Source organism: Camelina sativa, chromosome 13 (genome assembly GCF_030686135.1).
Source record: "Camelina sativa cultivar CO46 ecotype springtype chromosome 13, ASM3068613v1".
Lineage (NCBI taxonomy): Eukaryota > Viridiplantae > Streptophyta > Magnoliopsida > Brassicales > Brassicaceae > Camelina > Camelina sativa.
The window spans coordinates 3,602,251-3,619,306 of record NC_141892.1 but is presented as its reverse complement, the minus strand read 5'-3'; the positions used below and the strand labels follow the sequence as shown (position 1 = coordinate 3,619,306).

General features: G+C 37.6%; 5 protein-coding genes, 1 long non-coding RNA gene and 1 pseudogene across 12 annotated transcripts; 5 read left to right on the top strand and 2 right to left on the bottom strand.

The window, feature by feature from the left end:
* The first annotated feature begins 273 nt into the window (after positions 1–273).
* Positions 274–5,482, top strand: LOC104734966 (cytochrome b5 domain-containing protein RLF). Of its 5 annotated transcripts, none has more exons than XM_087481091.1 (5): positions 324–444; positions 846–930; positions 1,032–1,359; positions 1,449–1,748; positions 3,242–5,482. In XM_087481091.1, exons 2-4 carry the CDS (start codon positions 892–894, stop codon positions 1,727–1,729), a joined length of 648 nt encoding a protein of 215 aa, XP_087337217.1. In that variant the 5' UTR covers positions 324–444; positions 846–891; the 3' UTR covers positions 1,730–1,748; positions 3,242–5,482. The 5 variants fall into 5 exon arrangements, with proteins under 5 accessions (XP_087337215.1, XP_087337217.1, XP_019090568.1 ...); XM_019235023.2 differs by having other exon boundaries at positions 324–627; XM_087481092.1 differs by lacking the exon at positions 3,242–5,482 and adding an exon at positions 564–627 and having other exon boundaries at positions 1,449–1,943.
* LOC104734965 (uncharacterized) lies at positions 3,513–5,482 on the top strand. The gene has a single exon (XM_019235022.2). It carries the CDS (start codon positions 3,513–3,515, stop codon positions 5,250–5,252), a length of 1,740 nt encoding a protein of 579 aa, XP_019090567.2. The 3' UTR covers positions 5,253–5,482.
* Positions 5,483–5,675: 193 nt separating this feature from the next.
* Positions 5,676–8,190, top strand: LOC104734963 (malate dehydrogenase 2, peroxisomal). The gene is made up of 8 exons (XM_010454661.3): positions 5,676–6,119; positions 6,425–6,643; positions 6,749–7,063; positions 7,148–7,237; positions 7,327–7,446; positions 7,545–7,634; positions 7,742–7,836; positions 7,932–8,190. The coding sequence occupies exons 1-8, from the start codon at positions 6,045–6,047 to the stop codon at positions 8,002–8,004; spliced, it is 1,077 nt and encodes a 358-aa protein (XP_010452963.1). The 5' UTR covers positions 5,676–6,044; the 3' UTR covers positions 8,005–8,190.
* Positions 8,191–8,399: 209 nt separating this feature from the next.
* On the top strand, positions 8,400–10,552 carry LOC104734961 (soluble inorganic pyrophosphatase 6, chloroplastic). The gene is made up of 6 exons (XM_010454659.3): positions 8,400–8,866; positions 9,359–9,519; positions 9,649–9,749; positions 9,839–10,020; positions 10,118–10,216; positions 10,300–10,552. The coding sequence occupies exons 1-6, from the start codon at positions 8,600–8,602 to the stop codon at positions 10,390–10,392; spliced, it is 903 nt and encodes a 300-aa protein (XP_010452961.1). The 5' UTR covers positions 8,400–8,599; the 3' UTR covers positions 10,393–10,552.
* Positions 10,553–10,607: 55 nt separating this feature from the next.
* Positions 10,608–13,591, bottom strand: LOC104734962 (serine carboxypeptidase-like 19). 2 transcript variants are annotated; one of them, XM_010454660.3, is made up of 14 exons: positions 13,357–13,591; positions 13,071–13,216; positions 12,875–12,951; positions 12,659–12,781; positions 12,471–12,573; positions 12,353–12,389; positions 12,160–12,262; positions 11,942–12,028; positions 11,679–11,846; positions 11,525–11,596; positions 11,307–11,425; positions 11,099–11,215; positions 10,972–11,017; positions 10,652–10,884 (listed from the first exon to the last, which is right to left on the bottom strand). In XM_010454660.3, exons 1-14 carry the CDS (start codon positions 13,488–13,490, stop codon positions 10,804–10,806), a joined length of 1,413 nt encoding a protein of 470 aa, XP_010452962.2. In that variant the 5' UTR covers positions 13,491–13,591; the 3' UTR covers positions 10,652–10,803. The 2 variants fall into 2 exon arrangements, with proteins under 2 accessions (XP_087337214.1, XP_010452962.2); XM_087481088.1 differs by lacking the exons at positions 12,659–12,781; positions 12,875–12,951; positions 13,071–13,216; positions 13,357–13,591 and having other exon boundaries at positions 10,608–10,884; positions 12,160–12,260; positions 12,352–12,389; positions 12,471–12,584.
* Positions 13,592–13,840: 249 nt separating this feature from the next.
* On the top strand, positions 13,841–15,631 carry LOC104734960 (protein RMD5 homolog pseudogene; annotated as a pseudogene). Its single transcript, XR_015578819.1, has 2 exons — positions 13,841–14,046; positions 14,304–15,631. The product of XR_015578819.1 is annotated as a protein RMD5 homolog pseudogene (transcript).
* Positions 15,632–15,769: 138 nt separating this feature from the next.
* LOC147929174 (uncharacterized) lies at positions 15,770–16,768 on the bottom strand. The gene is made up of 3 exons (XR_015577338.1): positions 16,609–16,768; positions 16,236–16,466; positions 15,770–16,133 (listed from the first exon to the last, which is right to left on the bottom strand). It is a non-coding gene; the product is annotated as an uncharacterized LOC147929174 (long non-coding RNA).
* Positions 16,769–17,056: the final 288 nt, after the last annotated feature.

The following is a 17,056-nucleotide window of genomic DNA, read 5'->3' as shown; positions in this document are numbered from 1 at the left end:
TTTATAGGCAGAGACTAAGTATGTGAGGAGCAGAGCTTGTTTTTGGGTTTCTCTCTTCTCTTCTCGTCGGCAATTTCGTTAATATGGGGGGGGGGGGGGGGGTTTGTGTAAATTTGTAATGTGTGAGTGAACTACATTTGTAATTTGCTACCAACCCAAATTAAGGAACCGAAATAGATAACCGAACAAAACCAAAATTACAAGTTCGGTTTCAGTTCAGATTGTACTATTTTTGATTCTATTATTAAATTTAAACCAAAATAAACCCGAATTGGACCGAGTCGAATTTGGTATATTGAATCCACCAGCCTCCAGGGAAGAACATATTCATTTTTGCCAATACAGAGATCTCTCTTGGCTCTTTGGTCGTCACTGGTCTTTGTTTCTCCTTCGACTCTCTTTGGTTGGAGCTCGAGTCGATTTCTTTTTTCTCAGATCCACCAGGTTTTTCAATTCAATTATTAGTTTAATTCACCGTACATCTGAATTCCCTACTTCTTTTTGTTGTGTGTGTTTCTGGGTCGTAATTGATGATTGCTTGATATGGTGGAAACATGAATCAGGAATTGCATAAAGTTTCTGACTTTAAGAATTCCCACCACTTATTCTCTCCATGCTCGTTTTAAGGTTATATGCTATTTACTTTCTCTGAGCTATTAATTTTTTTTACCCAATAGTCCCTAAAAATAAAATTTGGCATCTTTACACTTTTGTTTTGTCTATAACTATCGTATTTGATATGTGAAGTTTGCGGAGAGAAATGATGAGTCTTTGTTGTAGATCTTCGTCTTCTTCCTCTTAGTTCTTTTCTAACCGATACAAATTGTTCTGTTATTTGGGTGCAGATTGTTTTGAAACTAATTGCTTGAAGCTCAGTTGTGTAGCTCAAAGATGGATACTACTAGAGATGATGAATTCACATTCTCAAAGGTAAGTTTTTGACTCTTTTTCTTGAGGACTTGAGTTTATAGAAACATGAAAGTTTTAGAATTGATGATTTTGATATTCTTGGTTTGTTCCATTTTTTGAAGGTTCCGTCACCAGATAGTGAAGTTGTTCTTGAGGCAAAAGAACTTGCATCAGATGTGGGAAATATTACCCTTAAAGATGGATTAGATCAACAAAGCAATGGTCTTATTTGGAAAGACAAGTCACTTCCTCCAAAGGAAGAGACAATAGGTTCTTTGTCTTTTACAGTGATTGATTCTTCTTCATCTTCGAAAAAGCCGTCCAATGATTCATCTGAGACTTTCAAAACTCCAGCTAGAAAGCCTATAACTCGTACCAAAGTTCCCTTTGAGAAGGGTTATAGCCAAATGGATTGGATGAAACTTGCACGAACACATCCTGATCTTGCAGGTAAACAAATGGATTGCTTTGTTAGTCTTCTTTTTCTAAATCACATTTTGATGTGTTACATACATGAAACTTGGCAATGTGTTTTGTAGGCTTGAAGGGAGAGTCAAACAGGAGGCTTATTCCAATGGATGAAGTAAAGAAGCACAAATCAGGAGATTCAATGTGGACTGTTTTGAAAGGTCGCGTGTACAACATATCGCCTTATATGAATTTTCATCCTGGAGGTGTCGATATGCTGATGAAAGCGGTTGGAAGAGACGGTACGCTATTGTTCAACAAATACCATGCTTGGGTCAATTTTGATATCTTACTTGAGAAATGCCTTGTTGGAGTTTTGGATGATACCAAAGCGAAGAAGCAAGAAGCCTAATCGCTATCTTGCTAAAAAGGTGAGATGATCATACATTATATACTCGTGTAGAGGAATTTACTAGTCAATATGAATTTAAATAGTTTTTACATTCTGATTCTTCAAATGAAAACACTGATCACTATTTGTACTGTGTATTAGACTTTTGATACAACTCTTTGATGTCAATATATATTCAAAGCATCCAGAGAATCATTGTGATTGATTGTCCCAATTCTTATTGTTATCTTTTTTGTTTTTGCTTTTATAAAAGTTATGAATGGAAAACTGTAGATATTATTAGAAAGAATCTATACAATTTTCGTGATTGACCCAAAAGTTAATGTTCCATTACAAGTTTTTGTTTGTATCATGAAGGTAGCAAACCAAGAAAAAGCAATTTTTCTTTCTTCTGCCCAATCAGATTCCGACAAAGACTGAGGGTAGTTTAGGTTTTCCAAGTCGAAGACAAAACCTGACTCGTCTCACATAGTCTCCATTGGCTTATAATAATGACACTATCATTTTTTTGCCAATATTTGTCTTCTTTCTTGGGACACCTGTTTCTGAAATTTTCTTCTTGTTTTCTCCTTTCGATTTCTATCTGGAGCCCGAGTTGCAGATCCACCAGGTTTTGAATTCTGTTCTTTGATTCTTTCTGTTCTCCCTTACTGTGCATCTAATAATTTTCTTCTGGATTTTTCATTGATTTGCTTGATCGTAGTTCATGACTTGTTTTATAATGCATGACTGTTTTGTTTTGTGAAATTAACCTCTCTGATTTTTAATTATTCTCACCACTTGTTCTTCAATCGTCACTTTCAGTTTAGGTGTTTTATTTTGATTCTATCTTTAGACTTGGTTTTGTCTTCAGTTTTGGTTTATGACATCTTTGTTATGTGAAGTATGCAGAGACTCAGAATTACATAATGAAACTATCTTTTTTATAGATCTTCCCCAAATTGTGGTTTAGGTTTTTTTTCTTGTTCTTTTGTTTATTGACTTGTTCATAAACTTGCTGATACTAGGATGAGCTCATCATTTCTGGTGTTCTCTCGTGCTTTTTCAGTAGTCATTTTTCCAAGTCAAACCTTTGAGAAACAAATATTTTCTCAGATTTTGGGGTCTTATGTTTGGATCTTCAATCATGATTCTAATCAAATATTATATTACAAACAAAAAAAAACCTTGACTTTAGACTTTGTGATGATATCATTGATCACCATTGCCCAAATCTTTTATTTTGTGAATTCGAGTAAAGATGTACAGTCACATCTCACCTTACTGCTGCAATTTTCATCCAAAAATCATTTGGTTGGTACTTGGTTCCTGTCTCAGGCTGAGTACTTAGCTTCCAAACTTGTGCTCCTAACTTCAAATGCTTAATGAATATAGTGCCCTTGATTGTTCTTTGTCTCAGTTCACATTCACTTTTTCTTCGCCTGTTAAATTGCATTCAATAATTACAATGTTCTTTGCTCTTCTTGCATCTCCTTAACTCTCAAGTTGCATGCTTACTGTATTTTTTTTCAGTCCCGTGGACAACTTCCAACAAAGATCATTGCTCTTCTGCAGAACCTGATAATCTCCAACAAACATTCTTCGGTTTACGGTGTTACACTAGCAGAATAGTTCTGCTTTCCCATTGTTGAAGATGGACAGGGCAGATACATCGGGATTTGTTACTGGCGGAAGTTATTCATCTCTCAAGTTGCTCCAATATATGCTTATAACTACACGTGTGATGTGCTAAGTGGTAGTTTTTGGGGAGTTCTCTTTTATCTATATCCTTATTAGTTTTCATATGAATTTGAACGACGGTGTAGCTCATCTCTCTAGTGACACCAACATTGATATGGGTGACACCGATCTTAGCCTGAAGTGCCTTCGGGGTTCTCAAAACTATTTTTGTTCCAATGTTTCTAATTGCACTGATGATGGCTGCCGGTTGGTTCTTGGATTGGGTCCAACTTCATCTTCATATTGTTTTAGTGTTAATAACAATAACAAAGATCCTGCTTCTGGATTCACTCAACAACTCGGTGATTCAGCTCTACAACTTGGTCTTCCTGCTGTAAGCATAGACACTTTCAGCGGACTTGATTGTTCGTTGTCTACATATACAGATTTTACTATGCCCCGAGATACTATCAATGATGGTCGACAACGTGTGATTCCTGTTATTGATGAAGGTTCTACTTCTGCAAAGAGATCAGGTGGCTACATGCCATCACTTCTGTTAGATTCAAATGTCAATAGTCCTTCACAGAGGGAACAACTTAATCATATTGGAACCGGCATACATTCACAAGTGAGCCTAGAGCCATCAACGTTCTCTGTACAGCAGAGGAGTAGCAATCCGAGGAAGTGCAAATTCATGGGATGTGTGAAAGGAGCTCGAGGAGCATCAGGACTATGCATCAGCCATGGAGGAGGACAGAGATGTCAGAAACCAGGCTGCAACAAAGGTGCAGAGAGTAAAACCACTTTTTGCAAAACCCATGGTGGAGGGAACAGATGTGAGCACTTGGGATGCACCAAGAGCGCCGAAGGAAAAACCGATTTCTGCATATCTCATGGTGGTGGAAGACGTTGTGAGTTCCCTGAAGGATGTGACAAAGCAGCACGTGGCAGATCGGGCCTCTGCATCAAACACGGTGGTGGCAAAAGATGTAATATCGAAAGCTGTACACGAAGTGCTGAAGGACAAGCTGGTCTTTGTATATCCCATGGTGGTGGAAAACGATGTCAGTTTATTTCAGGTTGTGAGAAAGGAGCTCAAGGAAGTACTAACTACTGTAAAGCACATGGAGGAGGAAAACGCTGCATATTTTCAGGATGTAGCAAAGGAGCAGAAGGGAGTACTCCTCTGTGCAAAGCACACGGAGGTGGGAAACGCTGTCTCGCAGATGGAGGTGGGATTTGCTCTAAAAGCGTACATGGTGGAACTAACTTCTGTGTTGCTCATGGTGGTGGGAAAAGATGTGCTGTAGCGGGGTGTACAAAGAGTGCGCGTGGTCGCACTGACTGTTGTGTTAAGCATGGTGGTGGGAAACGTTGTAAGATTGTTGATTGTGAGAAGAGTGCTCAAGGTAGTACTGATTTCTGTAAAGCTCACGGTGGTGGGAAAAGATGTTCTTGGGAAGATGGAAAATGCGAGAAGTTTGCTAGAGGCAAAAGCGGTTTATGTGCTGCGCATAACACTGTTATGTCTCGGGAGAAAGGAGATGGAACCAAGAGCGGTTTAATTGGACCGGGACTGTTTAGTGGCCTTGTTGTTGGCTCTGCTTCTCATCATTCTCAATCTGGAGCTAGCGCCGTCTCCGACTGTACTGAGTCTGTTGATAGAATACAGTTTGAGAATAGACAGAAGAAGAAAAAGATGATGATACCAATGCAGGTTCTTGTACCTTCGTCAATGAAATCTCCAAGTAATTCAAATGGAGGAGAAACAAACATCTTTGACTTTATGGTTCCGGAGGAGAGAGTTCACGGTGGTGGGCTAGTAATGTCTTTACTTGGTGGCTCCATGGGTCGAAACTGAAAGCCATTGGTGGTTTGGTAAAAATGTCACCCCTTCTCAGCAAAGACCTGTGTGTAAAATAGTACTTCCTCCGTTTCATATCCGTTTTATAATATAGAATGTTTAGAGAAGTATTTATGTTTCATAATATAGGATGTTTCTAATTTTTTATGCAGCTTTTAGATTAAACTTATATTTTATATTAAGCAGACTTGTATATGATTGGTTAAACTTTTTAAAAGTAACTATTTCTTAATATGCATGTTTTCACTAAAACATGCTATATTTTGAAAGAGAGGGAGTAGTATACTACGTGGGGATTCTCTGCATTTTTTGGGCCGTTTTGGTTTGCTTGGTTTTTCTGTATGTACCCGGTTATGTTACTCTTTGTCATCTAAACCGATGACTCAAAAGTCAAAACCCAAAGTCTTGTTTCTTGGTCAAACCACTTTCTAAACTATCTTCTCCACTTATGGGCCTTTAGTGGGCTTATTTACAATCGCCAATACAATTGTCGAACCCAAATTTACTATAATTTTATAGCTTCAATGTTAAAACCTATTTTTGTACCGAAAAATTGAGAGCCACAACGGTGAAGGAGACGAGAGAACAACTTGAAGATAAAGGGATAAGGAAGGCTTCCTACAAAAAAACAAAATGAACAACATTTTGTTTCCACACAAAATTATCAAATATTACAAAATACTTAACGTCATAATCATTCAATCTAGTCCCCATCTTCTCTCTTCTCTAACATACAAATTAAAACTCTTTTAACAGCTTTGTAACGAGAGCAAACAGAGGAACACAAGAATGGAGTTTCGTGGAGATGCCAACCAGAGGATTGCTATGATTTCAGCTCATCTTCAACCTTCTTCCACTCTTCAGGTTTTATTTACTATTCAACCTTCTAAGTCAAGTTACCTTATTTGGTTCATTAAACATTGGTTGTTCTAAAACAAGCAATAATAATTTGTATTCACTCTTAAAAAAAAGTGATTAGTCATTAAGACTCAAACTTTAGTTCAGTTACGAACTTGACGTTCGTTTTTACTAGTGTAGTTTTTATTTCTAGTAACTGAAGATTTCTGATGCCAGTAGAGAGTAGAGAGTAAGAGAGATCAATTTGTTTTTGTTTCCAATGAAGCCTTGTAGGACTGAAAGTGATTTTTTTTTCCTTCCTTCTTGTTTAGATGGAAGCAAAGAACTCGGTATTGGGAAGAGAAAACTGCAGAGCAAAAGGTGGGAATCCAGGATTCAATGTAGCAATTCTTGGAGCTGCAGGTGGGATTGGACAATCTTTATCTTTGCTGATGAAGATGAACCCTCTTGTCTCTTTACTTCATCTCTACGATGTTGTCAATGCTCCTGGCGTTACAGCAGACGTCAGTCATATGGACACTGGAGCTGTTGTAAGAAGAACCTCTCAACTTTGGAAACTTCACATAAGATTACTTCTTCTTGCTAATGAATGAGCACAGAGTAATGACCCTTCTTGGTTGGTTTGATTCAATTAGGTCCGCGGTTTCTTGGGACCGAAGCAGCTTGAGGACGCACTAACGGGTATGGATCTTGTGATCATACCAGCCGGTATACCGAGGAAACCAGGGATGACCCGCGATGATCTGTTTAAAATCAATGCTGGGATTGTTAAGACACTATGTGAAGGTGTATCAAAATGCTGTCCTAATGCTATTGTCAACTTGATCAGCAACCCTGTGAACTCTACTGTCCCCATTGCCGCTGAGGTTTTCAAGAAAGCTGGAACTTATGATCCTAAGAAGCTCCTTGGAGTTACTACACTCGATGTTGCTCGTGCCAACACCTTTGTGGTAATAATGTGATTCTTCACTTCATATGGCTTTTACTTTTCTTGAATTTTCAATCACTTAGTGGATATTTTCAATCTTGTGCAGGCAGAAGTTCTTGGCCTTGATCCAAGAGAAGTTGATGTACCAGTCGTTGGGGGACACGCCGGAGTCACAATCTTGCCACTATTGTCACAGGTTTCATATAAATAGAAATTACAAGTCGTTTCCATTGCATCAGCTTATCTGCTAATTGATGGTTTTGCTTAATCTTTTTTTCTCCTAAGGTTAAACCTCCTAGCAGCTTCACACCTCAAGAAATTGAGTATCTCACAAACCGAATTCAGAATGGTGGAACTGAAGTTGTGGAGGCAAAAGCTGGAGCTGGATCTGCAACACTTTCAATGGTAAAACCAAACCGATTCATTTTAAGACATCATCGTAAACACTTGTTTTTCCCTGAACAGTGTCCTGAATCCATTTAAATATACTATTACTACTACAGGCATATGCTGCATCCAAGTTTGCAGATGCTTGCCTTCGCGGGTTAAGAGGAGATGCAAATGTCATAGAGTGCTCTTTTGTTGCTTCTCAGGTAAATCTTGAAAAGACTATTCAATTGTATTCATATTTTAACGAAAACACTTCACTCTCTTTCATTATTTCAATGCATTTGACTTGTGTAATGGCAATTCATCACAGGTGACAGAGTTAGCTTTCTTCGCAACCAAAGTGCGCCTTGGCCGTACAGGAGCAGAGGAAGTGTATCAGCTTGGACCCTTGAACGAATACGAAAGGTTGGAAACATAACTCATCATCTCTTCTAATATACTTGTCTCAGATAAGAAAGTGAGAGAGTTACCTTTATATTGATTTCCTTTTCTTTTTACAGGATTGGTCTGGAGAAAGCAAAAGAAGAACTAGCTGGAAGTATTCAGAAAGGTGTTGAATTCATCAGAAAATGAATCTGAGATAATAATCAGAGAGACACAATAAGATCATTTTCCCTAATATATTTGATAATGTACTCATCATCATGCCTGTCCTCTGTCTCCATCTACTTCTCCAACTTTGTAAATTCCTTATCAGTTTGTGTTGTACTATGTGACCTTTTGCAACGTGGCTTATCTATGTATTTCGATGATCCTAAACCAATCTTTAGAAACTGTTGAGAGAAGGTTTTAAGGCTTTGGTGACACAAAAGTTGATCACACATCTTAAGATTCGAATCAAAAAAAAAACAATGCAAAAAAAAAATGGCTTCGCCCGGGTTCGAAAGACCTTCAGTGTGTTAGACTGACGTGATAACCAACTACACCACGAAACCTTTACATTTATGTTTCCACAGTTTTAATTATTTATAACGGTATTACTAAAGTTGGTCATACCTACTCTACTCTACAGAACCCCACGTGATCTATTCGCTTCGTTTATTTTGGTTTTTGTATAATCTTTTGTTTTTTTTTTTTTTTTGTTTTTGGTGAGAGAAGAGAGAATAAAGGAGCCAGGGAGAGAGAGTAAAACGAAAGGCCATTACTTTCTTCAATCTTTTCTACAATAATGGCGGCTACTAGAGTGATAACTGCAGCCACGGCCGTAACCCAAACCACCTCTTGTTTCCTCGCCAAACGAGCTTTCGCTCTGCCGGCTAAGAGACCTTGCGGCGGATTTGGCGCTCTCTGTTTCAGCAGAAGAGCTTTGGTGTTGAAATCCAAGAGACCCTTCTCCTGCAGTGCCATTTACAACCCTCAGGTGAAGGTTCAAGAAGAAGGTCCACCCGAATCCTTAGATTATCGTGTTTTCTTCCTCGATGGTTCTGGAAAGAAGGTAACTTTTATTACTCTTTCTAACTTTCTCCGTTTGTGTCTCTCTGTTTTCAAAGTCAAAAGCTTGGTTTACTGGGGAGAAGTGTTGAGTTTTTTTTTGGGGTCTTTCACATTGTTATTTTTGAATACTCTTGTGGTTAGATTTGTGCACTCATAGACGCATCATAATTAAAATTGTATTCTTTGAGATTGCTGTCGATGATCTAAAGATCTACATTGTGAATTTGCTTTGGTATGCTTTTGGTTCATCACTCTGTTAAGCTTTTTGAGGTTGGTCACTAGGACACAATTTGAGGAAATTGATTGGTCTGCTAACCTAAATTCTGAGGTTTGGATATATAAATCACACTCTTGTGGTTAGATTTAGTTTTCTCTGGGATTGCGAGCAATGTTTCTAAATATTTACAATTTGAATGATTATTGAAATGCTTTTGGTTTATCACTCTGTTCTGTTTTAAAGGCTGGATAAGGATTGTGTGCATTTTGTGTATAGGTTTCTCCATGGCATGATGTACCATTGACCTTAGGAGATGGAGTTTTTAACTTTATAGTTGAAATACCTAAAGAGTCGAAAGCTAAAATGGAGGTTGCTACTGATGAAGATTTCACTCCTATTAAGCAAGACACTAAGAAGGGCAAGCTCAGATATTATCCGTAAGTGTATAGCTTTCTCTTTCTTGAGTTTTGCTTTTTCCTAAGCTAAAACTTTTTAGAGGCTTCAGCATCCATTGATGACAATCAATCTTATCTCCTCAGTGATTAACACTACTGGATTTTGTCCAGGTACAACATAAACTGGAACTATGGGTTGCTTCCACAGACATGGGAAGATCCTTCTCATGCAAATTCTGAAGTTGAAGGATGTTTTGGGGATAACGATCCAGGTGAAACTGTGGTAGTCTGTTTATGTAATGGAAAATGATATCACTCTGGAACAAACAAGAGTGTGCTTATTCTTGGTTTGGATTTGTAGTTGATGTTGTTGAGATTGGTGAAACCCAAAGGAAGATAGGAGATATTCTTAAAATCAAGCCTTTGGCTGCTTTAGCTATGATTGATGAAGGAGAGCTAGACTGGAAGATTGTTGCCATTTCTTTGGATGACCCAAAAGCTCATCTTGTGAATGATGTCGAAGATGTTGAGAAACATTTCCCGGTACGAGCTAATCTAGTATTAGAAACAAGTCCCCATACGTTTATGCAAAAACAAAGTACATGAATTTTTGGTTTCTGACCCTAAATCTGGTGAGCAGGGTACACTAACAGCCATTAGAGACTGGTTTAGAGACTACAAGATCCCAGATGGAAAGCCTGCTAACAGATTTGGTCTTGGAGACAAACCAGCAAACAAAGTAAGTTCTTCTTTCTACTTTATCTTCTCTAGTGGTGATGCTTTATGTTTGGTACTATAACTGAGAGGGAGCTATCTATACAGGAATATGCTTTGAAGATCATCCATGAAACAAATGAATCATGGGCTAAACTTGTGAAGAGAACAGTTGATGCTGGAGAGCTTTCCCTTTACTGAACATATCTTGCAATGTCCACTTCTGAAGTTGAATAATAAACAGAGTCAAGAGTCCAATATCATTCTTGTTTTTCTTTCAATTGGGATCTAGAAATTGGGTTTTTTGTATTTCACCATTGATGACTGAGAAGTAATAAAATGACATACTGCTTTGGAAATATTTAATTGGAACATGAAACAGGGTCTGTGACTTGCCATGAAACAGAGCTTCTCAGTTTAGAGTGCAACACAATGTTTAAAAGTTTTAAGCTTCAGAGGGTTGGCGTGGTAACTTGTTTAAGTGAGTAACGGACATCTCCAAAACATGGACAGTACGTGAGCTATTTCGATTACAGAACAACATGTGGCAAAATTGCAATTTTTACCGGATATTATCAAACAAACAACAAAGAGAGAAGTGAGTGAGAATGTTCAGAGAGGTTCTCCATCAATCCATCTTCTGAACATAACTGCGGATTGATCTGGATTGTACTCCGCTGTGTGCCCTCCTCCCTGTACACCACACAATAAAAGCACTCTACATGACTTTTTGTTTTTCCTTCAGAAACTTTGGACAGTACAAGAATGAAAGGGTTTAACCTTGATGGTTGCAAATGTCATCTTATTCGCGTAAGTTCTTGTATATCTACAAACACGGATGTAAACAGTGTGTCTTTAAAGATAATCTTGAAGAGATTGGAGTTTGAAACAATGGTTTTTTGTTTACCCAGCAACTTGATTGCTACTCATCATCCAAGGTCTCCAGTCATCAACAATGGAATAGTTGAGAGCTCTGATCCATGCTTGAGTTGAAGAGAAAGGTACCATAGAATCATGATCACCACTGTTCCAAAACCTCCAAATACATGAGTTTGTTAAATTATAAAGATACATAAAAAAAAAACAACTAGTTTGGCAATATCAAAGAATCTTGCCTGTAAATGAGAGAGCGAAAGCCTATACGACTTATGTTCACGTGATACGGAAATGCATTGAAAATTTGAAACGTATATGGTATGTTTTGGATGTTGCATCGATTCCATTTTCCTACTTCCTGCATCACATTAGTAATGAGTTTGTGTGGATTTTATTATGTTTTGTATAATAGAACCAACCAAAAAACTTATAGAATTCACATAGGTAGGTAAGGTACCTTCTTCACGCCTAGAGCTTTGCGTACATTTTCATCGTTCGCCCAAAAGGCAGACAGAAAATACTTATAAGTCTGAGAAGACAAATAAAATGTTAGAACTCTTCAAACCCATCAATATTGAAAAAAATGAAGGACGTAAAGAGAGAATTGTTACAAAGCAGCTAGGTGGTGGCAATGATGATGAATCATTTCTTGAAAACTCCTTCAGTACTCTTCTTCTATCGGTTCTGATGTTTGATATGGTTTGTAGTGTTTCTGGTATGACGTAATCTACTTCGCAGTTTCGTAACAATATATGCTCTGCGTATATCTCTGACATACACTATGAACTCAGAAAGCAATGAGACAATTAGTCTTTGAAAGCACAATCAAAGAAGCTAGATACACAAGTGATGTGTGCAGTATAAAAGTCTTTACATGGTCATATGTTTGAAGATTATTTGAGCATCTTGCATTACTTGGGTCTACGTTGAAGAATTTGCCTTCACAACTTCTTTCAAGTGACTGCCAAGAAAAAAAGAGTAGTGAAAAAAGATTATAACTTAATGTCTTGCACACAAAAAAGTAGTGAAAAAAGACTCTTAACTTAATGTCTCAACAATCATATATGATGATTGATGAAGATAAAAGAGTACCTCAAAGAGCTCATCTGAAATAAGTCCCATCCCATGAGCAAATGAAACTCTGTAGTTAGATTCTAGGTTTCTATCTGTCAAAGGGTTTCCAAGAACATACCCTGCTCATAATTTAGGAATGTGTGTTAGTAGAAGACATATTCTTATCGCCGTATATATCCATATGATTGAGTGAATAGACTGTTTAAACACCTGAATATTTATGAGTGGTGTGAGGCCTTTCTCATTTCCTGTTTTCATATTGTGATTGTAAGCTTTTAACTCAAAGATACCAAAACTATGGAATGTGCATGGTGATTAAAAAAGGCTACCAAGAGAAATCTGTTGAACAACCCCTGGAACAATAAACCCAGAAAATGAATCTCCACCAACGTAAAATGGACTCGATATAAACTCCGGGTGATCCACAAACCACTGCAAGTAATCACACTAAAAACAGTTTAGAGGGAAAGTAAAAAAAAATAACCAACACAAGAACAGAGCAAAAAGAACACTTAACACTCCTACGAAACTGATCAATTTGGTTAATTTGTTTGGTGTCGCTAGACTCAAAAGCACGCCGAGTTCTCGCATAAGAATATCCAGAGCCAGCAGGAGATTCCAAATACAAAATGTTAGCCACCTGCAAAACAATTGAGTAAATAGAAATTCAGAATGTAACTCTTTTCAGAGAGAGAACTATAATAATAAAAAATAGAGTAATCTCTGTCTTAACCTTTGTCCATGAAAAAGATGTTAACTCTAAAGGAGGCACTGTTCCATTATACTCATCCCCTTTAAAAGCTAAAGGACCTAAGAAAGACAAACAGTAAAATTTCAACTTGAACACTTGTCTTAACCATCCAAACTAAGGCGGTAACATTAGAGCCATTAGTGATTTACATAATAATACAAAATAAAAGATTTGTTACCGTTGGCAAAAAGCAATCCACAGATGGAGCTGCAGCCAGGGCCACCAGTGAGCCAGATCATGAAAGGATCATTTTTTGGATTTCTCTCTGATTTTACAAAGTAGTAAAAGAGCTCAACGTCTCCAGATTCACCAATACTCACATATCTTCGTTTTAAAACCCACATGCAAAATAAGAAAGAGACATGTTCTTAGAACCTAATTAAGGATTCTTACTTAATTTTGTGTGTGTTTTTGATTCTGCTCAGACATATTTTAGAATAAAGAGATAAACTTTTGTTTATTACCCAGTCTCGAGCTCAAAAGGAAGAGGACCTTCAAAACCAGGAAGATACTTCACAAGCAAAGAAGACGCATCAACATGAATGGAGGAGATGGTCAATAGAAATAAGACAAGGAAGCTAATTAGGCCGTTTCTCATTTTCTCTGCTTCTTAGTGTCACTTCTTGAACATAAAACAGTATGACGATCAACGAAGAAACTAAATAAACTCATATTCAAAAGAAAGAAGTCGAGAGTAATAACTAAAAACCAAGAAAATGCAAATGAAGAGAAGTAAAGACAATATAGCAAACGCAGTGCTCAGAACGTGGCTATCGTTTAGCTAATAAACGTGTTGCGGCTTTTACAACGTTTTTTAATAACCGGATCCGACCAAACCGGTCGAATAGAGGCTCCATCACTAAACCAAGTATCAGACCTATACACTAGTGTTATTGTGTTAAGTCAAAACGTACCTATATATTAATATTTTCTTTAAAGATATACTCCATTAATATAGAGTTTGTGAAATAATTGAAAATTTTTTAAAAGTGGTTCCATGTTTTCAGAAACCAAATCTTAACAATTTTGATTCGTAATGCCAAATCATCTTCCTTAGAAATTACATAAATCGGATTTTTTGGTTTCCCTTCGTTCCTTCTTAATTACGATGGCTTTTGGATTCTGAATTTTCGAAATTCTCAGTCGCCTTTTAGGTACTCCACATCTTTCCTTCTGTCTTCTATTTTACTTACGAAAATTGCTTTTGATGATTTGTTACACAAGTTTTACAATTTTCATTGTAAATCTGAATTTTATTCGTAATATTATCATTGCTTTTGGGGTTTATTGGTAATATTATGATCTTCTTGCTTACTTACTATTATTATAAGGGCAAAAAAAGAAATCGATTCGTATTGTCTTTTGTTAATGACCAATTTAGATGTCTAAAATTTATTGTGTGTGTTTGCAGTTTGGTAGTGAAACGTTTAAGCTGATTAAATCAATCAAGAAGAGGAGGAATGGATCAGACGACTGCTGTTGTGAAAGATGCATTCGATCGAGTTACTAAGAAACAGAAACTGCATCACTCTGTTTCTCTTGATATTATCGATCTTGTTTGTGATACAATCCAAGATACGTTGAGTCGAATCCAATTAGGTAACAACGTTGGTCTAGAACCTGAATCCGTCCTCGCCAAGTTGAGGCAAAAGCTTGATGCTCTGCTCCCTACTATCCAGCTCAAGAGATCACAAAAGGAAACGAAACTGAGTCTTGACAAGTTGGTGAAGACTTTTGAGAGTTTTTACCATCCTGACATATCTCTAGCCTGCAGAAGCATTGGTTTCGATATCCCTTTAGTGAATAAGATACTTATCCAGCATTGTTACAGAGAAGGGTTGTTCGAGGTTGGTGACTGTTTGGTTAAGGAGGCTGGAGAAGAGGAAGAGACCGAGGTTAGATCTCAGTCATTTGAAATCAAGCAAATCGTTGAGTCAATGAAGCTCAGAAGAAACATTGAGCCAGCAATGAGATGGATCTCTGCCAACCGAGGAAAGCTGAAGGAAAAGAGTTCAGAGATGGAGTTCAAACTCGTAAGTTTGAAGTATTGCGATATGTTGAGAGAAGGGAACCGTGATGATGCTATGAAGTATGCAAGAACCCATCTAACGAGATACTGTTCAGGCCACCTACGAGAGATACAAAAGCTTGTGACTTGTCAGATATGGATTGGAAAACTTGACAAGTGTCCTTATGCAGAGATGGTTTCTCCATCAAGTTGGGACAAGGTAACCAAAGAGCTAATCAGTGAGTATTACCATCTCCTTGATCAGCCGTCGAGATCCCCGTTGACAGTGGCTTTATCAGCGGGTTTAGAGAGCTTACCGACGCTTTTAAAACTGGTTGATGTAATGGCTCTGAAGAAAGAAGAATGGGAAGAGATGAAACAGCTCCCGGTACCTCTGGAGCTGGGGAATGAGTTACAGTTTCACTCGGTTTTCGTTTGTCCAGTGAGTAGAGATGAGAGCAGCAAAGAGAACCCGCCAATGATGATGATGCCTTGCCGTCATGTTATTTGCAAGCAGTCAGTGATTAGACTCAGCAAGAACTGTGCTTCCCGCAGATTCAAATGCCCTTATTGTTCTGCACAGACCTCATCCCCAGCATGCAGACAGTTATTCTTTTGATAAAGATTTTGGTAATTTTGCTCAGATTCATGACTTGTTGTCTCATTCTTCAGCTCAATAAATTATTATTAGATGTGAATAAAAAACAAAAAACATTCCATTTGTTCCTTCACCATAATCTATTACAATACACAATATGTTGTTTGATCTTGGTAGAACAATAATAATCTAGTTCACTTGAAACAGAGGAAATAACAACTAGTAAAACAGATTTGTGAATTTCACTTAAACAGAGGAATAACAACTAGTAAAAACAGATTGTTCAAATAAGATAAAAATGCTTCGTCCGAGCTTTGGTGACTAATCGTCAGAAGAATCATAATCAGAATCGTCTTCACTTGGAATATGGCCCATAGGATATCCTCCAACAGCTAAGGTTTCCCAAAGCCAAACTTCACTTACAGTTGCAACCAAATCCTCTGATGATGGAGGACGAGGGAGTGCCAGGAAAACATTGTGGGGCTTCGCCTCTTTCAAAAACTTAAGAGCCCTCATGAACTGGGTCTGTTCTGACACGTCTCCAATGATCAGCAACAAGTTTATTCTTGAGCGATTTTCGCCTGCCTCGCATAACAGGTCCACTAAAATCTTTTTACGTCTCTCATCTTCAGCTTCTGAATATATATATATATATATATATATATATATATATATATAAACGCAGACCATCAAAAGATATGGTAAAACTGAGGGAGAGAGAGGGAGAGAGTCTTCACCTTTAGAGTCACCTGAAGATGCGTGCATCAACCAAATATAAGGACCGCTAGGCCTACTATCACGCGTTAGAAAATAATCACAATATGCCCTAAATTCTAGAATGTGTGTAGTTGGATACCCAATATTCGATAGGGATTTTTGGACGTTGTTCCAAATATCATAACTGTCAAGACCTTCAGGGATCGGGCATGCCTTCACGTCCCAAATTATAACTGTTTTATTAACGTCGCCTAGGAGGCCGAGATGTATATACAGTTACAGTTATGAAGAGAGGCAAAACAAAACAAAAATATATAGAATAAAACACATCTAACGCTTCATCAAGGGCAACAAACAAATTTCGAGTTACAGATAGATAGATAGAGATCTTACAGGAGAATTTTAACATGGTTTCGATCGGCCGGCAAGAATTTGTCTACTCGATAGAGAGAGAGAGAGAGGAGAATTTAGGTTTTAGATCTGTTTGGAGCGGCGGTGCGAGACTTTGAGGGGTTATTTAAAATGCTAATGTTTGAGTATATAAATGTTTTGTGTTGCTTGTTTTCGAAATATTATGACAATGGAAGTCTATAAAAAACATAACTGATCCCGGATTAAGAAAAAAACTTCCCGAGTATTTTTACATTCCAAATCCCATCACATCTCAGAGACTCAGACTATCTCATCCCCTATATATTTTGAGATGTCCCCCACAGCAAGCATATCTAACTTAACCGGTTGACATAACCAATGAAATTTAAGCTATACCAGTCTAAACCAAAACTTATACAATCTCCAATAATATTTCTTTTTTATTCACATCTAGTTTCTTTCATTTTGA